The sequence below is a fragment of the Oryx dammah genome, unplaced genomic scaffold (genome assembly GCF_014754425.2).
Source record: "Oryx dammah isolate SB20612 unplaced genomic scaffold, SCBI_Odam_1.1 HiC_scaffold_28, whole genome shotgun sequence".
Classification (NCBI taxonomy): Eukaryota; Metazoa; Chordata; class Mammalia; order Artiodactyla; family Bovidae; genus Oryx; species Oryx dammah.
Window position 1 is genome coordinate 14,025,292 of NW_024070212.1, and position 27,988 is coordinate 14,053,279.

General features: G+C 44.6%; 1 protein-coding gene across 2 annotated transcripts; it reads right to left on the reverse strand.

Moving 5' to 3' along the window:
* Positions 1-58: 58 nt before the first annotated feature.
* Positions 59-17,774, reverse strand: SLC25A44 (solute carrier family 25 member 44). 2 transcript variants are annotated; one of them, XM_040230290.1, is made up of 4 exons: positions 17,621-17,774; positions 12,335-12,979; positions 6,191-6,318; positions 59-2,743 (listed from the first exon to the last, which is right to left on the reverse strand). In XM_040230290.1, exons 2-4 carry the CDS (start codon positions 12,957-12,959, stop codon positions 2,552-2,554), a joined length of 945 nt encoding a protein of 314 aa, XP_040086224.1. In that variant the 5' UTR covers positions 12,960-12,979; positions 17,621-17,774; the 3' UTR covers positions 59-2,551. The 2 variants fall into 2 exon arrangements, with proteins under 2 accessions (XP_040086224.1, XP_040086225.1); XM_040230291.1 differs by having other exon boundaries at positions 6,191-6,313; positions 17,621-17,768.
* Between the last annotated feature and the right edge of the window lie 10,214 nt (positions 17,775-27,988).

A 27,988-nucleotide genomic window follows, 5' to 3' on the forward strand; every position in this document is an offset into this window, starting at 1 on the left:
AAACGAAAAAACCGTAGTCCTTTCTTGGAGAGAAGGAAGAATGAGCTCGAAACTCAGGGACTCGATAAAAACGTTTAATTACACTTTTTAGAGAATTCGTACAGTGCAACAGTGAATGTTCGCCGTTAATATTATTCACAGGAGTCCATTTTATCAAGTGTTAACTGTATCTGCATTTTTATTCCCCTGTCCAATACTCCCATCAGGTTTCCCCGTCTTGCCCAGTCTCCCGGAAGTTCTTCCAGTTTTGGCTATGGACCAATACATCAAACTCTCCAATTCGTCTGATCCATGGTCCTGGGAAAACGGAAAGCCACGGTCCCATCCCCACCAAGCCATATTTTAACCAAACCCAATACCAGCCCCTAAAATATCAGATGGAAAAGTAAGGGGCCATGGATCCCTTTTAGTATATATGCACATTATCTTTTAAAACACCTGCGCGCGCATGTATGTGTGTGTGTGTGAGAGAGAGAACAGGAAACAAGACTGAAATACTTTACAAGAAAACAGAAGAAAAAGAGTTGAGGAGTCTGGGTCGGAGAAATAAGAGAAGCAGAGGCTACCTCTTGTCCATGATACCTTACCCACTTTGCAATGGTGGGGAAGGACTGAATATAAATCTCTAGGAAGGGGAAGGTGTGGCGCTGAGAAAAATCAGCCTCCAAAGGTCTCAACAGAATGAGTTTAAAGAGAAAGAAGGGACCCCTGGCTTCTCTTATCTTCGTGGTTCTTAGGGTAAAGGAGTGACTGAGACACAGGAAGATTCAGAATGATGTGCAGACCCAACCCTTTAGATGACCATTTGTGAATAGAAATTGGAGGACTCTTGACAAAGTCTAAGAAGGGACAAACAATGAAATGAATGAAAGAGAAAATAACCTTCAAAGAGCACAAGCTGGGAAGTGGTGGTAAAGGTAGAGAATTCAGATTCTGATCTAGGCCGGGGGGGATAGACTGTGGGGCAGCCGTAGTAAATATCAAGGCTTCAGGTAGCTAGCACCTTTCAAATTGGCACCATGGCCTCTCCCAAGGGGTGGGACCAAATGAAGTTTGAAGGGTCATCCAAGTCAGATGTTTCAAGCAGAAGTGTGGGTTTGATATGCCTTCTTCTCATTCCATTTGCTGCACCTCTCCTCACCTGCCACACTGACTTGGTAGAGGAGGTGTGTGTTGGGGGGTTGGGGGGACAATGAGGCAAGAAAGCAGCACTCATCACCTAGCTCCTGAGAGCTTCAACAGATAATCTCGGCAGTATCAGGCTGGTAAATGCAGTGTTCCTGGTATTGAGTGACTTCCCAACCCGCCCTTTACCCTCCTCCAAGCATCGCTCCAGAAGGTACCATGACCGGGATGTCTCCTTACACTGGGGAGAAGAAAAACACAAACAGTTCCACATCTCAGAGATTCCCATTGTGAGACAACATCTGTTTCTGTGCGTCCAAGTGATTGGGGTGTGTGTGTGTGTGTGTGTGTGTGTGTGTGTGTGCGCGCGCGCTTGCGTGTGTGTGTGATGACTGCCTGGGGTTAAGAAGCTCCACTACCCTCTGTTAGGTTTGGCTCAGCTGGTCAAGGGAGATGCACTAGGGCATACATATCCTTCTGTCACTCTCCAAACCAACTACTCTCTCAACCAGACTTTTCAGGGTAGTGTTCCAAGTACAATGTGTCCCAGACAGTCTGATTTACTTAGAGCTGTGCCCACCACTGTAGTCATCTGGGCCAGGGGAAAACAGCAGCTTGTTTGTCCTAGGGCTGCTGGCACTGGAGGGACTGGGAGGGATAGGGAACTGGGATTGAGGGAAAAGCTACATTACATTTTTCACCTGTCTGAGGAAGGGGTAGGCTCTGACTGCAGGATTGGTGCTTTAGCAGGACTTAGACAGTAGCCTGGTTCACAGAAAAATATACACATAAAATAAAGTATCAACATTTCTCCCCAACCTAATAACTCTCCAAAGAGAGGACAAGTGCTCTGGAGAACCAGAGGTTGTTGCTGCTCCTACGCCCTGTGTAAAAGTGCCTGGCACCTTGTCCCCAGTGGCACAGAAAAGCAGAGTAGTCTGGTGGGCAGCTCAGTCCCAGAAGAAAAATAAGCAAACCTAAGAGATGAAGGGCTAATGGCAGCTGCTTGGAATTCAGACTGAAAGTCCAATAGGAAGAACTAGCGCTAGTAACCAAGTTCTGTGTACAGCTCTTCTCAGGATCTCAGGGACACAGATGGAGGGAGAAGGCAGAGAAGGGTCAGCAGGGGATCGATGGAGTGGGATTGGCGGGTAAAGTGGATTTCCTTAGGGTAGGGCTGAGTACCTGGACTGAGTGAGGAAGCCCAGCTTGGCAAGAAAATTAAAAACAATGAGGATGGGGGATCCAGGCATGGAGCCTCTTCAGCAAGAGCAGTTCAAAGTCTCTGTCCCGGTCCCAGCAGGCCACCTGGCCCACAGCAGGACTAGGTCTGTGGTGAGGGCACTTGGAGAGGGTGCTGGCCTCTCCTCTCTGCCCCTGACCCAGGGTAGTGCAGGAAACAGCAGGCTTCTCTCCCCATCACTGGTTACCAGTGTCTCGAGTCAACCAGCTCAGGTCGGAGGCTAAGTTTCTTGAGGCTTTCATAGCCCACCACAATGACGATGGTGGAGGGCGTGGCTGAGATGATTCTGGCGGACAGGCCTTTCATGAGCCCCCAAGGCCCCTCTTCTGCCATCAGCTGTCGGAAGGTCAGGATGATGGAGTTCTTGCCCTCAACCTGGAAAAGTCCACACAGTGGAGGATCACAGTCTGCAGTCAAAGTCCCTACACCCAGTCTCTCCTATCTTAGCCTAAAAGTGGAAAGAATTAGACTTGGGAGTCAGAGGGCCAGACTCTGCTTCAGCGGGACAGTTCAGCACAGTGAGTGAGTGTGGCCTCTGGTGCCAGAATGCCTGGTATGAATCCTGCCCCCTAATTTACTAACAGCATAATCTCAGGTAGTTTACTTAGCACTTGGCATCCCAGTTTCCTCAAATATATAATAATAATGATAGTACCTACACCGTATGGTTGTTTTATGCAGTAAACAAAAGAATTCTTATAAATGCTGAGAACAGTGCCAGGCAGAGAGTAAGTATTCAATAAACGTTAGCTTCATTAATATTATTACATAAACTACACAGTGATGAGTCTGGACCAGGTTCTCCTCTCTGGTCTCAGGGAGGCTGGATTAAATCACCTCCAAGGCCTCTGCAGACATTTTGATTCTGATCATCTCAATTCCTCTGAACCCACATGGCTAGAGTCCTCCACTCCGTCCCTGCCACCTCCCACCCTGTGACCTGCCTTCCCTATCGTACCAGAAGCCTGGCCATGGCAAGAATCTTTTCTCTCTTCTTTCCTAATACTCTTGCCCTCTTCTCCATACCTACAACCAAACAACACATTCAGAGACCACCCCACTCAGACCCGCAGCCAATGCAGGACAGACACCCTCCTTGTTACACCTCTCCCTATTCCCAAGGTGGGCCCATCTTCGACTAAGAACATCTCCCCGTTCCTCTCTGCCTCCTTTAGCACCCGCCTCCACATTCCCTCATTCCCTTCTTTCTCTGACTACTTGTGCGCCTCTCATCCTCCACTTATCTACAGACATGTCAAGGACCTTTTTAGCTATGGCCCTGGTCCCCATACGCACTTTGTCTCTTCTAGCTTGGGAACACCTCAAAGTAGTTGTTGTTTAGTTGCCAAGTCATATAGTAGGGAGCTGTTCTTTCCCTTGATTCTCCTCATGGAATCCCCATAACAAGGCTAGGAGAGAATAAGGATGGAACTTGTGCACTTTATTATTTGTAAACCGATCAGATACCATTCATTTTAAAATGTATGGGTCATAGCAGGGACAATCTTTCCTAGAGATAAATATACAACTGACCCTTGAACAACATGGGTTTGAACAATGTGAGTCCACTTATAAGCAGTACTTTTTTTCAACAGTAACACTACTAACAGTACTAATAAAAATTTAAAATAAATAAAAAATAAAATAACCAGAAAAATTTTACCATTGCTTTTTAATCTCTATCTATGTATTGTGTATCTTGAAACATATCAAGATATATTCTTATTTCTCTAAAGTATATACTTGGTTAATTCAAGAATTTCATGCTTATACAACATTAAATTCAAAGAGATTATTTAACTTCTCTGGAAAAAATCAAAATTTTACATAGGTAGCAGAGTAATTATATAAAAAATTGGATTTAGGGAATTCCCTGGCTGTCCATGAGATCATGGCATCCAGTCCCATCACTTCATGGCAAATAGATGCAGAAACAGTGGAAACAGTGGCAGACTTTATTTTGGGGGGCTCCAAAATCACTGCAGATGGTGACTGCAGCCATGAAATTAAAAGACCCTTACTCCTTGGAAGAAAAGTTATGACCAACCTAGACAGCATATTAAAAAGCAGAGACATCACTTTGCCAACAAAGGTCCGTCTGGTCAAGGCTATGGTTTTTCCAGCAGTCATGTACGGATGTGAGAGTTGGACTATAAAGAAAACTGAGTGCTGAAGAATTGATGCTTTTGAACTGTGGTGTTGGAGAAGACTCTTGAGAGTCCCTTGGACTGCAAGGAGATCTAACCAGCCCATCCTAAAGGAAATCAGTCCTGAATATTCATTGGAAGGACTGATGCTGAAGCTGAAACTCCACTCCTTTGGCCACCTGAGGTGAAGAACTGACTCACTGGAAAAGACCCTGATGCTGGGAAAGATTGAAGGCGGGAGAAGGGGACGACAGAGGATGAGATGGTTGATGGTATCATAGGCTCAATGGACATGAGTTTGAGTAAGCTCCGGGAGTTAGTGATAGACAGAGAAGCCTAGAGTGCTGCAGTCCATGGGGTAGCAAAGAGTCGGACACAACTGAGCGACTGAACTGAACTGACTGAACTGGCTGTCCAATGGTTAAAACTCCACGCTTCCACTGCAGTGGGCATGGGTTTGATCCCCAGATGGGGAACTAAGATCCCACATGCCACGTAGGGTGACTAAAAAAAACTGAATTTAAAACTGAACTGCCTGCTTATATTACCCGCAATATAATTAAATGTCTGTATGACTGTAACCGATACCAAAATGATTTAAGTAAAAATTCATTTTTATTTATACTTAAAAAAAACACCCCCCCCCCAAAAATCCTGCAGTACTATACAATCTGTGGATGAGGAGCCATGGATTTAGAGGGCCAAGTTACACTCTGATTTTCAACTGTGCAGAGTGTTGGCTTTCCTAAACTACATGTTGTTCAAGGTTCAGTTGTACCTAGATTTACCAATCACCCCTGTCCAAACACCCTGGTATCAGAAAAGCTGGCTTCACCTCTAACCTGTTAAGGTTTTTATCCTTCCTTCTCCCTCATTCTCAGGCTTCCCTAGTGGCTCAGAGGTAAAGAACCTGCCTGCCCAGGCAGGAGATGCTGGAGCCACTGGCTGGATCCCTGGGTCAGGAAGATCCTCAAGAGGAGGAAATGGCAACCCATTCCAGTATTCTTGCCTGGAGAATCCCATGGACAGAAGGTCCAGGTAGGTTATAGTCCATGGGGTTACAAAGAATTGGACGTGACTGAGTGCACGTGTACACGCGTGCACACACACACTCCACCTAAAGCCTTATACAGCAAAATCTATCATTTGTATATTATATATTATCCTTTAGATTCAATTTCTTTGGCCTTGTGAAATTGTCACTGAGCTGACTAAAGACAGGGTCTATAATTTCTGGACAGCACCACCAAGGCCTTTGTCTGTATTTGTGCTGAGCCCATACAGAACCATCTGTGAAAACTGTTCAAGAACAGTCGCTTTCACTGTAGAGAGCTCATAGCCAAGTGGAAAACCCAGAGAGACTTATGAAATAAACTAAAATCGTGTTTCTAGTATCTACAAACCTGCCAGATAAGGAAAGGTGATTGATATGCTATGCTAGGGCTTCCCTGGAGGCTCAGACAGTAATCTAACAGGACAAAAGCCTAGAAGACAGCAGGAAGAATTCCTGGGGGCATGGGCAAGGAAAAGAGGCATGCAAGGTGGTAGACAGGGTGATAGAAACATCCTAGGCAGTTCAAAGTGATCAGCTGGTTTCTGTAGATGGTGAGTCATAACCAAAAGGGAAGGCTCTTCATGGCTTATCTGGCAGCTGGGGACAGAAGACTGGTCTTACCTGTACTCGGGTTCGGATGACATCCATGGGATTGGTGAGGATGGAAGCAGTGGCTGCAGCCAAAGGCCCCGAGATGGCTTGAAAGACAATGTGAGGGCACTCCTTTGGGCAGAGGGATGAGAGCTGCTCTGGAACCGAGGGAAAGACAGTGCCTCAAGACACGAGCTACCAGCCCACGTGCCCCTCGCTGCTTCTACCAGTTGGCCCAACGATGACAAAATTTCCATCCTTGGCCGCCTTAGACCCTGTAACTTCCGTCCTATCTTTTCTTCATGTCCATCAGAACCAACAAAAATTTATAAATCTCAGGCCCCTTCCAAAAGTCAATTTGAACAGGACAAGAATTCCTCTGGAGAAGGGGATTTCAAAATCCCTTTGCTTGCTGACTCTTTTCATCTGCTGGACAGAAATCCTTCCTGATGTAAAACTCTTATGCTGATATTCCGCTTCCCCCAACTCACAGGCTAAAAAAGCACATGCTACATATTTTCTTATATGTGCACCAGATAACTGGTAAAATACATTAGAAAGTGGTAACACTGATTGTCTTCAAGGAAGGGAGCTGGGTGACTCTGGCAGAGGAGCGTTTTCACTGCACACCTTTTCCTACCTTTTGAATTTCAAACCATGTGAGTATTTGTAAAAATAAAAAACAATTACAGTTAAAAGAGAAAATCATATCCTACAGCGAAAACTTTTCTTCAGCCTATATCAAGGAAGGAAAATTCATTTTTCAAAATGGTGATGAAGCAGATACAATAACACCCAGATTCACCTAACCCCAGTGTCGCTGGGAAGTTCACCTGCAAGTGAATTCTTTTGCTTTCTCCCTCTCTGGAGGTGAGAGACGAGAGTCTGTTCATTTATTCAACAAAGATTCATTGAGTGACTACCATGAGCCAGTCAGCTTGGGTTCTAAGGAAACAACACTGAATAAAAGAGCCTCAAGTCAGCATCTGAGGAGAATACAGGGAAGCCACAACGGTGACTGAGACCTCTCCCGAACCTGGCCATCCTTCTGAATGCTCCATAAACAGTATGATGTGACCTGTCCCCACTTATCTCAGCAACTTCATTTCTCTCTCATTGTACATTAATGAGAAAAGTAAAGTTGCTGTCAATGCTTGCCACTGAGGAGCCTGCCTCCAGCTGCTCCTGGGACAGACCTGCCCTGGGAAGGGCCACCCAGATCCCCAGGTCCTGAAGGGCGAGATCAGAGGTCCAAATTTTTGTCTAGTTAAACTGGGCTATGTATAGGAATATTAAAATTTATCAGATTAAAAAATCTAAAACAACCTTACAATATTGAGGAGAAAAGTGACAATAGAAGGAAAAAGAACTTTTACCTCGCCAAACAAAGCTAGTTTGTATTTCAGGGTGGGTTGTTTTTTTGGGGGGGGCAACTTTTATAAATCCAAATTGTAATGTCTAAAAAAAAAAAAAAGCTTCAAATCCCTGCCTTTATATGTGGGGGAAAACAGACAATAAATAAAAAATGAAATATATCAGAAGGTGATGTATGCTAAAATATACATAATCCCAAAGAAAGGCAATGCCAAAGAATGGTCAAACTACTGCACAATTGCACTCATCTCACACACTAGTAAAGTAATGCTCAAAATTCTCCAAGCCAAGCTTCAGCAATACATGAACTGTGAATTTCCAGATGTTCAAGCTGGTTTTAGAAAAGGCAGAGGAACCAGAGATCAAATTGCCAACATCCACTGGATCATCAAAAAAGCAAGAGGGTTCCAGAAAAACATCTATTTCCGCTTTATTGACTATGCCAAAGCCTTTGCCTGTGTGGATCACAATAAACTGTGGGAAATTCTTCAAGAGATGGGAATACCAGACCACCTGACCTGCCTCTTAAGAAATCTGTATGCAGGCCAGGAAGCAACAGTTAGAACTGGACATGGAACAACAGACTGGTTCCAAATAGGAAAAGGAGTACGTCAAGGCTGTATATTGTCACCCTGCTTATTTAACTTCTGTGCGGAGTACATCATGAGAAACGCTGGGCTGGAAGAAGCACAAGCTGGAATCCAGATTGCTGGGAGAAATATCAATAACCTCAGATATGCAGATGACACCACCCTTACGGCAGAAAGTGAAGAGGACCTGAAGAGCCTCTTGATGAAAGTGAAAGAGGAGAGTGAAAAAGTTGGCTTAAAGCTCAACATTCAGAAACCAAAGATCAAGGCATCTGGTCCCATCACTTCATGGCAAATAGATGGGGAAACAGGGGAAACAGTGTCAGACTTTATTTTGGGGGGCTCCAAAATCACTGCAGATGGTGACTGCAGCCATGAAATTAAAAGACGCTTACTCCTTGGAAGAAAAGTTATGACCAACCTAGATAGCATATTGAAAAGCAGAGACATTACTTTGCCAACAAACGTCCGTTTAGTTAAGGCTACGGTTTTTCCTGTGGTCATGTATGGATGTGAGAGTTGGACTGTGAAGAAAGCTGAGCGCCGAAGAATTGATGCTCTTAAACTGTGGTGTTGGAGAAGACTCTTGAGGGTCCCTTGGACTGCAAGGAGATCAACCAGTCCATTCTGAAGGAGATCAGCCCTGGGATTTCTTTGGAAGGAATGATGCTAAAGCTGAAACTCCAGTACTTTGGCCACCTCATGCGAAGAGTTGACTCACTGGAAAAGACTCTGATGCTGGAAGGGATTGGGGGCAGGAGGAGAAGGGGACAACAGAGGATGAGATGGCTGAATGGCATCACTGACTCTATGGACGTGAGTCTGAGTGAACTCCAGGAGTTGGTGATGGACAGGGAGGCCTGGCATGCTGCAATTCATGGGGTCGCAGAGCCGGACACGACTGAGCGACTGAAGTAAACTGATGTATATTTTATATACATATAAAAATATGTATGTTTTTAGGTATAGATAAAAATAAAGCAGGAAAAGGAGATAAGAATGCCAAGGGTAGAAGGTGAAGTTTAAGCAAAGAGTTAAAGGAGAGTGTAAGCCTTATCGATCTGTGGAAAGAACTTTCCCAGCAGAGGTAACATCCTACGCAAAGGCCCTGAGGCATGAGTATGCCTGAGATCTTCAAGGGGCAGCGAGGCCAATATGTCTGGATGAGTGAGGGGAAGAAAAGGAGATGAGGTCTAAGAGGTAGGGCCTTGAAGCCATTGCACGGACTTTGGCTTTTACTCTGAGTGAGACTGAGTGTCAAATAGATTTAAGAAAAGAGTTAAGAATTCTTTTCTGGGAGGAGGGGCATTATAAAGGTAGGGGATTAAAAGGTACAAGCTATTGGGTGTAAAATAACTACAGGGATATATTATATAACACAGGGAATATAGCAAATATTTTATAATAACTATAAATGGAGTATAAACTTTAAAAACTGCGAATCACTATATCATACCCCTATAATTTATACAATATTATATATTAACTATCAGTTTCAGTTCAGTCGTTCTGTCATGTCTGACTCTTTGCGACTCCATGGACTCTTTGCAACCCCATGGACTGCAGCACACCCGGCCTCCCTGTCCATCACCACCTCCCGGAGTCTACTCAAACTCATGTCCATTTAGTCAGTGATGCCATCCAACCACCTCATCCTCTGTCATCCCCTTCTCCTCTCACCCTCAATCTTTCCCAGCATCAGGGTCTTTTCAAATGTCAGTTCTTCGCCTCAGGTGGCCAAAGTATTGGAGTTTTAGCTTCAGCATCAGTCCTTCCAACGAATATTAACTATACTTCACATTAAAAAAAATAATAACTTTTTTCTCATGCTCCTAGTTTTGGTAATTTATGGCCAGGCAACTAAAGATTAGAGAACAAGTAGGAGGGTAGAGGTTGGCAGGGCAGAAGCAAAGGCTTCCAAGACCCAGATAGAATTCCTTAAGCCCTACCAGAATCACCTCTCCCCTGATTTCTAATCACTTTCTTCCCCAGGGTCAGCATACAAACAGAAACAAAGTGAACTGCCAGCTGTGCCTCAGGAGTGTCTTGCTCTCCAGAAAAGAAAACACTTCACAAGCATTAGAAGGTAGTATCTGGACTGCCACTGCCAGCTCCCTCGGGCCTGTCTGCATTGGCATCCAAGCCAGCAAGCTGCAGCGGGATTCAGATTCTGATTCTAATCACTCACATACGCCATTTTCCCGGGGTTTACGAAGAGGATGAAAAAACAAAGACAAGAGGGTGGGAGAACGAGTCCTAAGTCTTTCCTTCTCCGTTATTCACTCAACAAATGTTTATTGGGCATCTATTATCTGCAAGGCAGAAGATAAACCTAGGCTTACTTGGTTTAAGTCCTTCCTGGCTAAATGACTTTGGGCAAGTAATATAAATGAGCATTTATTTAATATTTACTATATGCCAGCCACTGTGAAAGCACTAGGCACGAAACAGAGAAATGGGCAGCGAAGTAACTTCATGGAACTTACAGTCTAATTAAGGAGCTGCGTGGGAGCTAGGGATAAAGCAATTGCAAATTATGGTAAGCGCTCTAAAGGAAAAGGTGCTGGAAAAGAAAACAGGAAGCGCCCTCCTTCCAGCTGGGTAAAGGCAGCATGTATTCCGATGCCTGAGGCATGAGAAGGACCTGGCCACAGAAAGAAAATGGGCATGGGTGTTGCAGGCAGAAAGAACAGTATGTGCCAAGGCTAGGAGGGGAGAACAGAGCTTGACGTATCTCGGGAATTGAGCAAAGGGCAGTGAGGATGGACCAGAGTGAGTAAGGGGAGAGGAGCACGAGACGGGGCTGGAGAAGGAGATAAGGACCAGGTCATGTAGACCTGTATTGACTGTGAGAAGCATTCGATTTTATTCTAAATACCCATACGGAAGCATTGGTAGATATTAGCAAAACGGAGTGATAAGAACCAATCTATTCACTCAACAAGTATGTACTGAGCACTTACAATTCATCAGACCCTGAGACACACAGTGTCACAGAGCCTGGCACACAGTGAGGGTTCAATAAATGTTAGTGGGAACAAGGAAGAGGCAGGGGCCAAGCGCAATGCGCAAAGCCTCTGTCTCAGTGATCTGGAGAATAACCTGGCCACTGACACCTGAAAGTAAGTCAGAAAAGGAAAAGGTTGGGATGAAAAATGTTATAGTTGAGTAAAATTTCAGATGTACGTGCATGCCTTCAAGTTGAAAGGTCCAACAGTCAGAATATCTGTCCAGAGCTCTGGACAGGTTAGTTTGGGAAAAGAAATAGAGATTTGGACATATTAGAAAAGGACAACCCTAATTGTAGATGAAATCAAATGAGGAGACAGGGGTGAAGATAGACTCCAGAGAAAATTTTTCCTAGGATGTTTCTCTAACATTAAGATTACTGGCATCTGTTCCTAAAGAATCTGATACAAAGGGTCAAGGTGGAGTCCAGATATTTGAATTTTACCGAATACTCTAGATGAAAGACTGTTAAAAGAAAGAGACAAAGTTACAACACTGTGGATGTTTCAGGGTAGCAAGCACATACAGGTCCTGCTCTTAGCAATATGCTTTGCCCTTTCAGAAGGAAATCTGGCGGTATGTTTATTAAGACCCTCAAAAATGTCATCTCTTGGGACTTCCTTGGAGGTCCAGTGGTTAAGATGCCGTGCTTCCAATGCAGGGGGTGCAGGTCTGAACCCTAGTCAGGGAATTAAAACCCCATATGCTGCGCGGCCATTAAAAAAAAAAATGTTATCTCTGGACCCAGTAATCCCATTTCTAAGAAATACTTGTGAACCAAAAATACAGGATTAGAGAGCTTCAAGATTGTATTACATCTTGAACTTAAATTTTAAAATCCCCAGAAAGACATCCAACTCAAAAGCTCACACTATCACCATTGATTCCATCTTTAAATCCCATGATTTTGTCCCTCTCCACCCATTCTCTGCTAATATTCCACAAACCTTAATTGATCCTGACGCATGGAAAACATATCCAATGTTCTACCGTCATAGATTTTACTTGTCTGATTCCCTCCACTATAATATTAGCTCTCTGAAAGCAAGAACCATATCTTATTCATGTCTGAATCCTCTTGAATTCAAATGTTTGCTGTATGAATTCTCCCATTAAATCTCCCATTCGAACAGGCCCAGGCAATAGCATCTGTCTCATTAGTAACCCATCCTCCACCCTCACCCTCCTAGTTCCCACTTACCTGCATAGAAGTGGTAGAAGGGCCACCAGACAGCACTGTTTGGGATATAAGTAAGCAATGAAGCCACGTAGCCTCGGTAGAAGCCACGGAGTCCATCAGCCCGCAGGATCTGCCTGATGATGTCCTTGGTTTGGCCAAAGGCAACTACCCTGTGTCCCTCTGGATTCCCCCGCACTTGGAAGCGGCCCATTTTCTCACCCTTGCGCTGCATCATCAGGTGCTGGGAGACCACATCAATGGGCACTGTGATGCTCTGGGCCACGAGAGAGGCCGAGCCACCAGCCACCAGTGACTTGACTGTGTTGCTCTGGCTGTAGTCAGCTACGAACTTCCGGGTGAGCTCATAAGTGGTGACATAGCACTGGCCAGATATGAGGGTGAAGGTGTTGACCAGGAACCCCCGGTAGAGGCCAGTCACACCATCCGCCCGTAGGATCTTGATGAAGGCATCGAAGGTCCCATGGTAGAGGCTCCTGCCTTTCTGAACCTGCAACCGAGTGCGGATGAGGGTGAACGGGTAGACGCTGACGCGGATCATCATGGTCATTGCCACACCGAACACGTAGAACTTCTTCTTGTCCAGGTGCTCCCACTCGATGATCTGGATGTTACGTTTGTCCTCCATTGTGCTTGGAGACCTGGGGGCTGGAGCAGGATGGAGGGAATATGAAGGAGATCAGAGTTCACACTTTCTCCTCTTGGCTGGGCTCTGAAACGCTATTCTCAGGCTTCATCTCCTGGGCTACTCACCTCCCAAAGCTTAGACTTCAACTAATCTGGCTCTGCCAATCCCTGCCTGATTCTTCCTTCACAGATTAAGATGCCCCCCACTTTTACCAGTCCGTGCATATTCAGGCCCCTCCTGTGAAAGCTGTTTCTCACCTCAGGGACTCCCCTGCCCCAGTCCCACCTCAGCTCCCTGCTCCCAGCTTGCTGGACTCCTCTGCTCTCTCTGCCTCTGCCCAGGCCCTGGTGTCATGGCCATCCTTTTTCCTTCTCTAGCTCACCCAGACAGCTCAGGATGCTGTGGACAAACCAACCACGTGACAGGAGGCAAGACCTTTAGGTGGGCTAATGGGATGTCACAAAGTGATATTCCAGGGGTTCCTAAAACCTCAAGGGAAGCACTCCATTTCTGACTCCCCTAGGCCTACTGAGAAGGCGAGGCTTTCAGCCTTCAGCCACTGAGCCTCAGGAGACTACCTCTTTTAGCACCACTTACCAGCTGACTCACCTGACTTTATTTCTGGTTTCCTGCATTTGCCCCTCTGAGCTTCCCTGACCCACACTCACTACACTTACATTTTCTCCAGTCTGCATTAGAAGAAAACGTGAGGAAGAAAGCAAACAGGGCTTTCACGCCACAGCCACCACCCCCTCCCTCCCTCCCCTTTAATGAAAGAAATTAGGAAGTCAGGAACAAGTCAAAGGTCAGAGTCCTCTTTGGTTATTAGATAACTCACCCGAGAGAAAGAAATGAACCAACTGAGAGCTAAGTAGCTTCCCTGAAGAGTCTTGACAACTGTAGGAAACATGCCTGGCCCCCTTATCCCCAAGCACAGAAACAGTAACCTCAGCCCTAGACAATGAAGGGAGATTCCAATGACAGAAGACAGAGCGACTCTGCCTTTGATACACTCAGTCTCTTCAAAGAGACTCAGTATCCCTCTGGGGACTGGACATAAGAAACAGAGATAAAGCAACCAGGGCAAATTAAATACATGTGGCCCTCATGTTACCTGTATCCAAAGAGTAAAGTTTCAAACAAAACTCATAAGCTAACAACTGTAATAACTATATAAAATCAGGAGCTTCCAACTTAAGAAATGTCAAGTGGGAGCACGTCATAAACTGGACATAGACACGGCAACAATGTAATGGGCTCCTGGGTAGGATACTGGACATTTGCAGCCAGAAGGAGAAAGTAGACAGTTAAATTCCAGGAAGTGAGAAGTCAGGGGCTCCCCAAACTTTAAGTAGCTTCTTGGTTTACCATACAAGTCTGTGGAGAAGCAAGGTTAGCTTTTTGGAATTCCCTGAGCTGGACTGTATCACTTTCATTAAAATACAAGACACCTGCAGTATAAACTCAGTACATGTGAGCTGAAGGGAAAAACCTCAGCTTCAAGGTGAGACATGCATGAGGCACATGTAACCAAGATAAGCTCCCTGGAGGAGGACAAGGCAGGTGAATGGAGAAATACATGTAGGCAGTGGAAGGGAGAGAAAAATGGCGGAAACAACTGAGTTAACCAGAACAGAGAATTGAGGTCATGGGGAATGAGCTAGAGATTGAGTTCTAGGAGGAGAACCTTTGGAACACTGATGTGCCACTTGCTGTGGGCCCCTCCTCCAGCCTCAGCCTACGACACCCACCAAGCCCAGTGCAGAAATCTTCTCCTTTGAGGCCCTTCAAAAGAAGGGGATCACTGTACCATTGAAAAACTAAGTGCGTGTTTGTCATCCAGGGTCCCAAGGTCATGTGTCCATTTCTACTGACAGAGGAGGAAAGAGAGAGAGATACTAGGATTCACTGAATACATATTACCTCATATAATCCGTACAGCTTAACTTGTGTACAGTTAGACATTTCTGCTAAATGAGAAAGTAGAGGTACAAACAGGTTAAAAGAAACAGGCCTAAGGTCACACAGTTGTTCAGTGGTGGAGGCAGGACATGAGCCAAGCTTGCTCCTCTGCTCCATCATGCCCTCTGCCCCCTGGGAGTTGAGGAGTTCCAGCACAAATCATCTCTGTTCTGTCTGAAGCTAAGTCATTCCAACCCTGGGAGGCAGAATTAATGCCCTCACAACTGCCAGTCACGCAAGGGTTAAGCATAAGCTCCTGGCCGTACAGATGCTCAGGGATTTCTCTCAGCTTTGTTCCAGAGAAACCAAGAGCTGCCTCTGCTTTCCCAGCGTGTTTGTGGAGGGACTGAGCAGAGTGGCTGGGCGGGCCTGTTGTCATCACAGGACAAACACAGCAGGGCTCAAGCAGGAAAGCCTTCTGCCCAGCTCATGAATAGTGCGTGACAGGCAGGGCAACAGAGGACTCTGTCCCAGAACCTAGTTTTGAGGGCACCATCTCAACTTATGAAACTAAATGACAGAGTACCAACATCTTCTGATTACAGCAGCACCCAGTGCCTCACTTCTCCACTTTCCTCCATCTCCGTGTCTCACATGTGCCCGTCTAAATTCCCAGAAAGAAGGAAGGACTCTCCAGGGCCAAAGCAGGAAGCTTCCACCACTGCCATGACAGAGGAAGCCACTATGGGTCATGCCACAGAGGGCTGAGCCTCTACAGGTGAAGGTGAAGGCTCTGCATCTACCCTCCCTACCCCTTTGAAAGGTAGGGCTGCTCCTAAAAGCTGGGATCTCAACCTGCTCTTTGTTCTATAACCTCCCAACTTCATGCAGATATATCAAAACCAGTTCCTTCTGTCTCTCCCTCAGGAAAATCCTTCCTGCAGATACCTGTACACTCACTTCCTGCAGCCTTCCAACTCAATCAGTCCAGCTTCTTTATGACTCTTTCCCAGACCCTCCTTTGTGTGGATGTGTACATGCTCAGTTGCATCCGACTCTCTGCGACCCTATGCACTGTAGCCGGCCAGGCTCCTCTGTCATGGGATTTTCCAGGCAAGAGTACTGGAGTGGTTGCCATGCCGTCCTCCAGGGGATCTTCCCCACCCAGGGATCGAACCTGCGTCTCTTACGTCTCCAGCATTGGGAGGCAGGTTCTTTTACCACTGCACCACATGGCTTGCACCACATGGCTCCAGTTGTGAACTGTCTCCAATCTTTTAACATAGCTTAGACACAAAGGTTAAAGTGCTTCATGTGGAGACCCACCAGATGACCCAGGATGTCCTGAAGTCATCAAATGAGATGTCAGAGGCAGAGACCTCACTGATGAGCCTACAGAGGAGAGGGACAAACTGGCCCAGGCAGGTATACTCCCCCTCCACTTCAGTCTCCCTGTACCAGAAAAACTACACCAGACTTCACTAGGATCTCAGATAAGATTCTGGTTCAGGACAACACAGAGTCACCGGGAACATAAGGTCATTCGATGGAAAGAACACTAGCAGTCAGGAGATCCAAGTTTGAGTTCCACTACCATTACTTTCTAGTAGGATTGGAACCAAATCACTTCTTTGAAATTCAGTTTCCTCATCTCTGAAATGGGGCTAATAAAGCCTGCCATAGCTATACAACAGTTTGGGGCAACTCACCTGAGCTAACATGTGTGAAAGCACTTTGTAAACAACAAAATACTTCTATTACTGCAGAAAGCTCTGCTGGAGAGCGCTGCTCTAAATCTCTGCAACTCAGCGTGTGGCACAGACCAGCAGCATGGGCATCACCTGGTAGTTTGTAAGAAATACAGAATTTCAGGATGCTCCACAGACCTGCTGGATAAGAGCCAACATTTTCACAGGATCTCTGGGTGATTAATACATAGATCAGAGCTTGGAAAGTACTGCCTTAAATATTAAGGACTGTCAGTATTATAACAATGGTAACAACTACTCTAGGAGTCCAGGATCATCTGACTCCATCCTGACGGGTCACCAGGACTGGGCTCAATGATGTCTACTAGACTCATTCAGATCTTATCAGTCGACAACCCCACCAAATCAAATCGACACCTACAACTTCTGACAAGTCATCTGTGGGGTTTGGTCCCCACTTCTGTGCTGCCAACAAGATCTTTGCTCCCTCCTCTGTTCTTACTGCATCTGCCTGAAGGCTCTGCATCCTGGGAGCTAGCTACCACATGAATGTGAATATAGTTTTCCATGCTTGCCCACCAGTCTTAAATGAATATGCATTTCCTTAGGGAAGTTCCCTGGCATGCCTCCAATCTCTCCCTCCAAGACAATCTCCGCTCTGGGACATGAAGAGATTCCCATCCAGCCTTCCTTTGGTCTTTCATAGGCTCCCATGTGACGCTTCACGGCAGACGCCACATGACAATCCTCTTCACCTACTCCATATGACACACGCTTTAAGCTGCTTCTGTCCTGGCCCCCGAACTGCCGCCTCTGGGTCCTCGGACTTGTCCCTCGCCATGCCTCTCGCCATGCTTCTTTCGCTGTCAGCGAACCTCATGCTCCTCCGACAGAAAGAGATGACTAGTTGGGATCGTCCCCCATTCCCCAAACTGCGTGGCGGGCCCCCACTGAAGCGAAGCCGGGCACTGCAGGCGCCCGCTGCCTCCTTGACAGGTCCAGCTCCTCGGAGACCTTAGTCCTCAGGCACCCAAGCAGGTGGTTTCTTACCTCCTCAGATCAGGGTGGTTCCGCCGCGTCTGAGGTGAACTCCAAGTGCGGACCTCTAGGCTGCAGGTCCCATTTTATCCTCTGTTTCTGCCGACTGATGGCCTCCGGTCGCATCTTCCTCCATCTCGACCGGGCTCCCGGTACTGACGGAACCGGAAGTTGGGACCTTGTCACTCCCTCCCCTCGAAGGGGCGGAGATGAACGGTGCCAATTCCACCAATGGCGTTCTGAATCTTCAGCCTCTCCCCCCGCCCCCGCAGCAAGAGCGGAAGTTCCTGGCAGCCATCTTGAATTCGGGCAGAGGCCACGCCTTCATTAGCTCGGACATGCCCTTAGCTGTACAGCGCATGCGTCTTCTTTCCACTTGGTGGAAATTGAGTCCGCCGGCCCTTCTTGACTATCTTGTTCTAATTGGGTCACCTTGTGTTTCGATGCTATTGGGATCCTTAAATTCAAAGCTCATCTGTTATTTTTCTCATCTGTTGAGCCAAAACAGAGGCTAATGTGCTGAGCAGGGAGGACTAAATTTAGACAACCAATTTTAACGTTGGAGAGCTCAAAGAATTGCAAGAATAGAGGACATCCTGGAGGTGGAGTAGTCTCTCCCAGCTGTAAAACAATTTGCCTATACATGGATTTAAAAGAAGAGGCAGAACCCTTTAAATAAGGGACTGGGAGGTGGGGTATGGGGTGGCAAATAGATTCATTTCAAAATAGATATTTCTACACCGCCACAAACAGACAACCCAATTCTTTAAATGGGTAAAGGACTTGAATAGACATTTCTCTAAAGAAGGTAGCCAAAAAGCACAGGAAAAGATGCTCAGTATCATTAGGGAAAAACAAATCAAAATCATAAGATCTCACTTCACACCCACTTGGGTGGCTAAAATTAAAACTAGCAAGCAAACAAGAACCTGGAAAGTAAGGAGTGTTAGCAAGGATGTGGAGAAACTGGAACCTTCAGACATTGCTGGTGGAAATGTAAAGTGGTTTAGCTGGTGTGAAACAGTTTGATTGTTTCTCAATAGGTTAAGCTACATTAATGTATGACCAAACAATTTCACTCTGAATAAGTATCTGAAAGAGTTGAAAACATGTTCAAACAAAAACTCGTAACACAAATGTTCATAGCAGCACTATTGCAATAGCCCAAAAGTAGAAACCAGGGTTCCTTGTTTATCCGTACAATGGGGCATAAGCTATTTAAAATAAAATATGGATACATACTACAATGTGGATGAAATTTTGAAACCATTATGCTAAGTGAAATAAGCCAGACACAACAGTCCCATATTGTGCAATTCTATTTAGATGCAGTATGCAAAATACACAAATGTATATAGACAGAAAGCAGGTTAAGTGGATCAGCGATTCCCAGGAACTGGAGGGAGGAGGAGTGGAGTGACTGTTTAATTAATACAGAGTTTCTGTTTGGAGTGATGACAGTGTTCTGGACCGAGACAGTGGTGACGATTATACAACAGTGTGAATGGCTAAATGTCAGCAATAGTAAATTTTCTGTTATACGTATTTTATTAGGTGGCACTAGTGGTAAAGAACCCACCTGCCAATGGGCTTCCCTGGTGGCTCAGAGGGTAAAGAATCTGCCTGCCATGCGGGAGACCTGGGTTCAATCCCTGGGTTGGGAAGATCCCCTGGAGGAGGGCATGGCAACACACCTCAGTATTCTTGCCTAGAGAATCCCCATGGACGGAGGAGCCTAGCAGGCTACAGTCCATGGGATTGCAAAGAGTCAGACACCACTGAGCAACTAAGCACAGCCAGTGCAGGAGATTCGCAAAACATGGGTTTGATCCCTGGTTCGAGAAGATTTCCTGGAGGACGGCATCAGTATTCTTCAGTATTCTTGCCTGGAGAATTCCATGGACAGAGGAGCCTAGCAGGCTACAGTCCTTAGGATTGCAGAGTCAGGCGTGACTAAAATGACTTAGTACACAGGTACAAAGAATTTGATAGTTCTAGGAAAGATCCGTCCTGAACACCAGATTTGTATTGATGACTGCCACAAAATATCTAATGGGCATTTCAAACTTATTGTGAAAGTTAGTCTTATGTCAGTCTGGCTAGCACTATGAAGATGAAAGTGAAATTTCCTCAGTCATGTCCGGCTCTTTGCCACCCCATGGACTAGTCCATGGAATTTTCCAGGCAAGAATACTGGAGTGAGTAGCCTTTTGCTTCTCCAGGGGATCTTCCCAAACCAGGGACTGAACCCAGGTCTCCCGTATTGCAGGCGGATTCTTCGTCAGCTGAGCTATCAGGGAAGCCCTGGACTATAATACTTATTCACTAATAAATGCTGCTGTGAAGGTGTTTTGTAGGTGTGATTAACGTCCACAATCAGTTGACTCTAAGTAATGATTACCTTGATAATGTGGATGGGCCTCACCCAGGCAGGCAGAAGTGTTCCCTTTGCAGCAACACAGAGGTTTCTCTGGGAAGAAATTCTGTATCAGGACTTCAGTATGGTAGGGGTATGTAAAATGAATAAACAGCAAGGATGTACTGTATAGCACAGGGAACTATATTCAATACCCTATCATGAAATATAAAGTAATACCCTATAATGAAAAAGAATCTGAAAAAGAATATTTATACATATAGCTGAATCATTCTGCTGTACACCTGAAACAACACACCATTGTCAATTAACTACATTTCATTTTTTTAAAGGGTAAAAGTAATAAATAAAGACTGCAGCATCAACACCAGTGTTCACAGCAGCACTATTTATAGTAACCAAGACATGGATACAATCTAAATGTCCATCAACAGATAATGGATAAAGAAGATGGGGTATACAGACAATAAATGCTGGAGAGGAGGTAGAGAAAAGGGAACCCTATTGCACTGTTGGTGGGAACGTAAACTGATACAGCCACTATGATGAACAGTATGGAGATGCCTTCAAAAACTAGGAATAAAACTACCATATGACCCAGCAATCCCACTACTGGGCATAAACCCTAAGAAAACTACAATTCAAAAAGACACATGTACTCCAATGTTCACTGAAGCATCACTTACAGTATCCAGGACATAGAAGCAGCCTAGATGTTCATCAACAGATGAATGGATAAAGAAAAGTGTGTGTGTGTGTGTGTGTGTGTGTGTGTAGAGAGAGAGAGAGAGAAAATAGACTATTACTCAGCCATAAAAAGGAACAGATTTGAGTTAGTTATAGTGAAGTGGATGAACCTACAGCCTGTTGGACAGAGTGAAGTGAGTTAGAAAGGGAAAAACAAATATTGTATATTAACACATATGTATGGAATCTAGAAAAATAGGACTGATGAACGTATGTTCAGGGAAGGAATGGAGATGCAGACGTAGAGAACGGCCCTGTGGCCACAGTGGGGGAAGGAGAGGGAAGGGAAAATTGAGAAAGTAGCATTAACATATATATATATACACTGTCGGGGGGAAAATAGATAACCAGTAGGAAGCAGTTATAGAACACAGGAAGCCCAGCCTGACACTCTGAGATGATCTAGAGGGGTGGAATCGGATGGGGAGAGAGGGAGGCTCGTGAGGGAGGGGATACATACATACTTATGGCTGATTCGCATTGTTGTATGGCAGGAATGAACACAACATTGTAAAGCAATTATTCTCCAATTATTAATTTTAAAAAAGAGTAGTAAAAAAATATGCCAGCAAATTTGGAAAACTCGGCAGTGACCACAGGACTGAAAAAGGTCAGTTTCCATTCCAATCCCAAAGAAAGGCAATGCCAAAGAATGTTGAAACTACTGCACAATTGCACTCATCTCACACACTAGCAAAGTAATGCTCAAAATTCTCCAAGCCAGGCTTCAATAGTATGTGAAACGTGAACTTCCAGATGGTCAAGCTGGATTTAGAAAAGGCAGAGGAAGCAGAGATCAAATTGACAACATCCGTTGGATCATCAAAAAAGCAAGAGAATTCTAGAAAAACATCTACTTCTGCTTTATTGACTATGCCAAAGCCTTTGACTGTGTGATCACAACAAAGGGTGGAAAATTCTTCAAGAGATGGGAATACCAGGCCACCTGACCTGCCCCTGAGAAATCTGTATGCAGGTCAAGAAGCAACAGTTAGAACTGGACATGGAACAACAGACTGGTTCCAAATCAGGAAAGGAGTACATCAAGGCTGTATACTGTCGCCCTGTTTATTTAACTTATATGCAGAGTACACCATGCAAAATGCTGGGCTGGATGAAGCACAAGCTGGAATCAAGACTGCCGGAAGAAATGTCAATAACCTCAGATATGCAGATGACACCACCCTTATGGCAGAAAATGAAGAAGAACTAAAGAGCTTCTTGATGAAAGTGAAAGAGAAGAGTGAAAAAGCTGGCTTGAAACTCAACATTCAAAAAACTAAGATCATGGCATCTGGTCCCATCACTTCATGGCAAATAGATGGGGAAACAATGGAAACAGTGACTGACTTTATTTTCTTGAGCTCCAAAATCACTGCAGATGGTGACATGAAATTAAAAGATGTTTGCTCCTTGGAAGAAAAGCTATGACCAACCTAGACAGCATACTAAAAACCAGAGACATTACTTTACCAACAAAGGTCCGTCTAGTCAAAGCTATGGTTTTTCCAGTAGTCATGTATGGATGTGAGAGTTGGACGGTGAAGAAAGCTGAGCGCCGAAGAACTGAACTGTGGTGTTGGAGAAGACTCTTGAGAGTCCCTTGGACTGCAAGGAGATCAGATCAGTCAATCATAAAGGAAATCAGCCCTGAATATTCATTGGAAGGGCTGATGCTGATGCTGAAGCTCAAGCTCCAATACTTTCACCACCTGATGTGAAGAACTAACTCATTGGAAAATTCCCTGATGCTGGAAAGATTGAAGGCAGGAGAAGAGGATGGTTGGATAGCATCACCGACTCGATGGACATGAGTTTGAGCAAGCTCCAGGAGTTGGTGATGGACAGGGAATCCTGGCATGCCACAGTCCATGGGGACGCAAAGAGTTGGATATGACTGAGTAACTGAATTGAACTGAATAAAAAAAGCAACATGATGGAACAATCTAATCATGAGATTAAGGGTGTAGAAGTATGATGTAAATTCTAAAAGCCTATATAAAGGTGGACAGTATTCCAATCCTAATTTTTTAAAAAAGAGATATGGTACATATCTCTTGGAATATTACTCAGCCATGATAAAGTATATATATATAAATTATAGAAGTATTTTATATTATTTTAAAATATAGATTATTATTGTTATTAAATATGGGGTGATTAATTACATATATATTAATATGTCAAAACTAGAACTCTTGTTCTTCCATGAAATCTCACCCACCTGTTCTCTTCATCTCAGTTCATTGGCAAATTCATCCTTCCATTCACCCAGACCGAAAATCCTGGAGCCATCCTTCTTTAAAAAAAATATTTTACTTATTTTAAAGTTTTAAAATAAATTATTAGCCATTTTTTGAAGTAGAGTTAATTTATAATATTGTATTAGTTTCAGGTGTACAGAAAAGTGATTCAGAAATACATATATATATGTATATTCTTTTTCAAATTATTTTCTATTACTGGTTGTTACAAGATATTGAACATAGTTCCTAGAGCCATCGTTAACTGTTCTTTTTTTCTCATATATCACACACAATCCATCATCAAATACCATTGCTTTATCTTAAAAATATATCTAAACCTGTGGCCTGGGAGGAAATATTTGCAAATTATACAGCCCACAATGGCTTCATTTCTAAAGTATATGAACAGCTCATACAATTCAATAAGAAAAAAAAAAGAACTCAACCAAAAAAGGGGTAGAATGCTTAAATAAATATTTCTCAAAGAAGACATACAAATGGCTAACAGGCACATGAAAAGATGCTCAACATCACTAATTACTAGAGAAATGCGAGTCAAAACTACAATAAGGTACCACCTCATACTACTCAGAATGGCCATCATTAAAAAAGTCCACAAATAACAAATGCTGGAGAGGATCTGGAGAAAAGGAGCCCCGCTGCACTGTGGTGGGACCGTAACTTGGTGCAGTCACTATGGGAAACAGTAGGGAGGTTCCTCGGAAAACTAAAAGTAAAGTCTCCAGAGGATCCTGCAGTGCCACTTCTGGGCATACATCCAGAGCAAACTATAATTCAAAAAGATGCATGCAACCCCAATGTTCATTGCACTGGTTATAATTAGCCAACCTAAATGTTCATCAACAAATGAATGGCTAGAGATGTGGTACATACATGCAATGGAATACTACTCAGCCATAAAAAATAATGCCATTTGCAGCAACATGGATGCAACTAGAGATGATCCCACTAAGTGAGGAAAGGCAGACAGAGAAAGACAAGTATCGCATAATATCACATGTGTGGAATGTGAAGTATATTTCAAGTGAATTTATCTACAGAACAGAAACAGACTCACAGATGTAGAAAACAGATTTGCAGTTGACAAGGTCGGGGGGAGTAGATTGAGAGTTTGGGATTAGTAGATCAAATTATCATACACAGGACAGATAGACAACAAGATCCTACTGTATAGCACAGGCAACATAAGATATATATTCAACATCCTATGATAAACCATAATGGAAAAGGATGTGAAAAAGAATGTATATGTATATGCGTGCTCAGTTGAATCCGACTCTGTGACCCCATGGACTGTAGCCCATCAAGCTCCTCTGTCCACGGGATTTTCCAGGCAAGAATACTGAAGTGTGTTGCCATTTCCTCTTCCAGGGGATCTTCCCAACCTAGAGATCTAACTCCTGCGTCGGCAGGCAGATTCTTTACCACTGAGCCACCTCGGTAGCCCGTGTATATGTATATGTATGTATCTGAATCAATTTGCTGTACAGTAGAAATTAACACAACCCGTAAATCAACTATACTTCAGTAAAATAAAATTTTTAAATGGCCAGAGCTTGAGTACTTCCAACCACCTCCATACTACCACCCTAATCTCAGCCACTATCATCTCCTACCTGGATTATTCCAGGAGCTTCCTCACTGGTTTCTTTGCTCCCACTCTTGCTTCTGCTATGTACTAACCAGAATAAAGCAGCCAGAGTGATACTTTTAAACTTTAAGTCAGATCAAGTCCCTCGTCTGTTTACAATCCTTCAATGACTCCCCAGTTTATTCCAAGTAAAGGTCAAAGTCTTTACAATGACCGACAGGGTCCCATAATCTTCCCCCACGCACAGAGAGCATCTTTCTCTCTTCACCTACAATTCTCATTCCTGCCTCAGGGCCTTCACATTGGCTGTTGCTTCTGTCTGGAAGTTCTTTCTTCAGGCATTCACATAGCTCTAACTTTCACTTACTTCATTGTTTTATTTCAACACTGTCTTATAAATGAGACCTACTCTCAATTTCCTATTTAAACTTGTAGACACTCCTCCCGCTCTCAACCTTCTTTCTCCAATTCGTTTTTTTCTCCTCCATAACACATCACCATTTAAAGTACCTTATCCGAAGTTCCCCAGGTGGCCTAGTGGTTAGGATTCTGGGCTTTCACTGCCGTGGCCCAGTTGGGGAAGATCCTGCAAGCTGCATAGTCCAAAAGTTGCTTATATAGTACTCTATTTTATTTATCTCTCTTCTGCACTAGAATATAGACTCTGTGATGGCAAGAATTGCATCTGTTTTGTTCATTGACATGCCCACAGTATGTAACAGTGCCTGTCACACAGTAGGTGCTCAGTAAATATTTTTTAACTTATTTATTTTAATTGGAGGCTAGTTACTTTACAATACTGTAGTGGTTCCTGCCGAACATCAACATGAATCAGCCACGGGCGCACATGTGTCCCCCATCCAGAAACCCGCTCCCACCTCCCTCCCCATCCCATCGCCCAGGGTCATTCCAGTGTACCAGCCCTGAGCACCCGGTCTCATGCATCAAACCTGGACCGGCAGTCCACTTCACATATGATAATATACACATTTCAACACTACCCTCTCAAATCATCCCACCCTCACCTTTTCCCACAGAGTCCAAAAGACTGTTCTTTACATCTGTGTCTCTTTTGCTGTCTCACATATAGGGTCATCGTTACCATCTTTCTAAATTCCATATATATATGTGTTAGTATACTGTATTGGTGTTTTTCTTTCTGGCTTACTTCACTCTGTATAATAGGCTCCAGTTTCATCCACCTCATTAGAACTGATTCAAATGTATTCTTTTTAACGGCCGAGTAGTACTCCATTGTGTATATGTACCACAGCTTTCTTATCCATTCGTCTGCTGATGGACATCTAGGTTGCTTCCATGTCCTGGCTATTATAAACAGTGCTGCGATGAACATTGGGGTACACGTGTCTCTTTCAATTCTGGTTTCCTCAGTGTATATGCCCAGCAGTGGGATTGCTGGGTCATACGGCAGTTCTATTTCCAGTTTTTTAAGAAATCTCCACATTGTTCTCCGTAGTGGCTGTACTAGTTTGCATTCCCACCAACAGTGTAAGAGGGTTCCCTTTTCTCCACACCCTCTCCAGCAATTATTGCTTGAAGACTTTTGGATCGCAGCCATTCTGACTGGCGAGAGATGGTACCTCATTGTGGTTTTGATTTGCGTTTCTCTTTTCATGTGTTTGTTGGCCATCTGTATGTCTTCTTTGGAGAAATGTCTGTTTAGTTCTTTGGTTCATTTTTTGACTGGGTTGTTTATTTTTATGGAATTGGTTGCTCAGTAAATACTTGTTAAACAAAGGAATGGATTTCAGCACTGAGAGAGTGCTTCCCATATGCCAGGCACACAGGAACACAATGAAGAAACAGCACTGTATGAAAATGGTTATACTGGGGTAAACATTGGTCACTAACTCTGCATGGGAAGTTAGAGGCCAGTCCACAGAGAAGATGCTGTTCTAGCAGGGAGTCAAAGCATGTCTAAAGGAACCTGACGGTTGGTCCCTCTAGGCAGAATGTCTTTTCATCTCTGTGTCATCAAGGCTTGGAGTAGTGCTAGGCACTCAATAAAGCTTTCCACAAAGCTGTGTAGAGAAGCTCACGATCTCCAAATAGTATCTAGGTGTGGATGGGGGAGCTGGAGACAAGCCATGTCATACCAAGGGGTTTTCATCTTTCTAAATCTGGATTTAACGAAAAGCCATTTAGAATTTTAGGCAGGTTTTATTTTTTCCTTCCTTCCTTTTCTTTCTTTCTTCCTCCCTCTCTTCCTTCCTCTCTTTCTTTCCTTCTCTCTTAAGCTCCCTTTGACTGGAGAGTGGAATCCAGGATGGGAGTAGGAGAAGGTGGCAGAGACTGGTCAGGGATCGGCTCTGGCTGTCATAGTAAGGGGTCTGGGCCACTGGGAATGAAGAGGTACTGAGGAATTCCAAGGAGAGGGAGGAGGAAGAGGGGAGAGATTGGTGGTATACTAAATGCAGAGGACATAAGAGAAAAGAAGTCCCGGGCTTCTGCATTGCAGTGTGGTTAACCAGCATGGGCAACAAAGGAGGGGAAGCAGGTTTAAAAGGGTTGATAAATTCAGTTGTGGACACATTGCATTAGAGATATCTGTGGTGTATCTGGGTGGTGGTTGGGGTGGGGGGTACAGGAGGCCTGAGCTCGCAATACTCTGTCCCGCACCCCACTTCTCCCCCACCCCACCCTGGGCTCTGATTGTTTCCATCTATCCCTTTTGCTGGATTGTAAGCCCTTCGAGGGTAAGAAGCAGGTCTGACTCGTGTTTCTCCCCAGGTCAGATTCTCTCTCTCTTTTTTTTTTTTAAGTAAAAAGAAACAAATTTTGGCTGTAACACCTGGCATGTGGGATCTCAGGTCCCCTGACCAAGAACTGAACCTACACCCCCTATAATGGAAGCCCAGAGTCCTAACCACTGGACCATCAGGGAAGTCCCGAGGCCTGATTCTGAGCCACGGAAAGTACTGAGTTCTTGTTTGCTGAATGAATGAATGTGCATCCTTGGTTGAGAAGTGAGAGTGGAAGCAATAGGCATGGAAGATATTATCCAAGGGGACTTGTCAAGGGAAACAAACAAAAGAGAAGCACTTGGAGGATGCTGAAAAGCACGGCCAGAGAGGCAGGAAGGTACACAAAAGCACTGCAGCCAGGAACCAAAGAGTAGGTGTTACAAGAAGGAACTGTCACTGACGTCAAAGACTGCAGAGAGGTCAGCTAGGCTGAGACTGCCCAGGGTTTTGCTGTCATAAATGGTAAGCATTTTCCAAGCGCCTCCCCTCGCGAGAGCATCGTGCTTCGCTCTGTAGGCTGTGGAGATGGGAAGCAGATACGCCTGTCCCCAGGGTGCTGAGCGTCCAGCAGGAGTAACTGCATGTTCCTTCCCATTCTGTGTTACATTCTTTATGGAAACTTTTATACTGAGA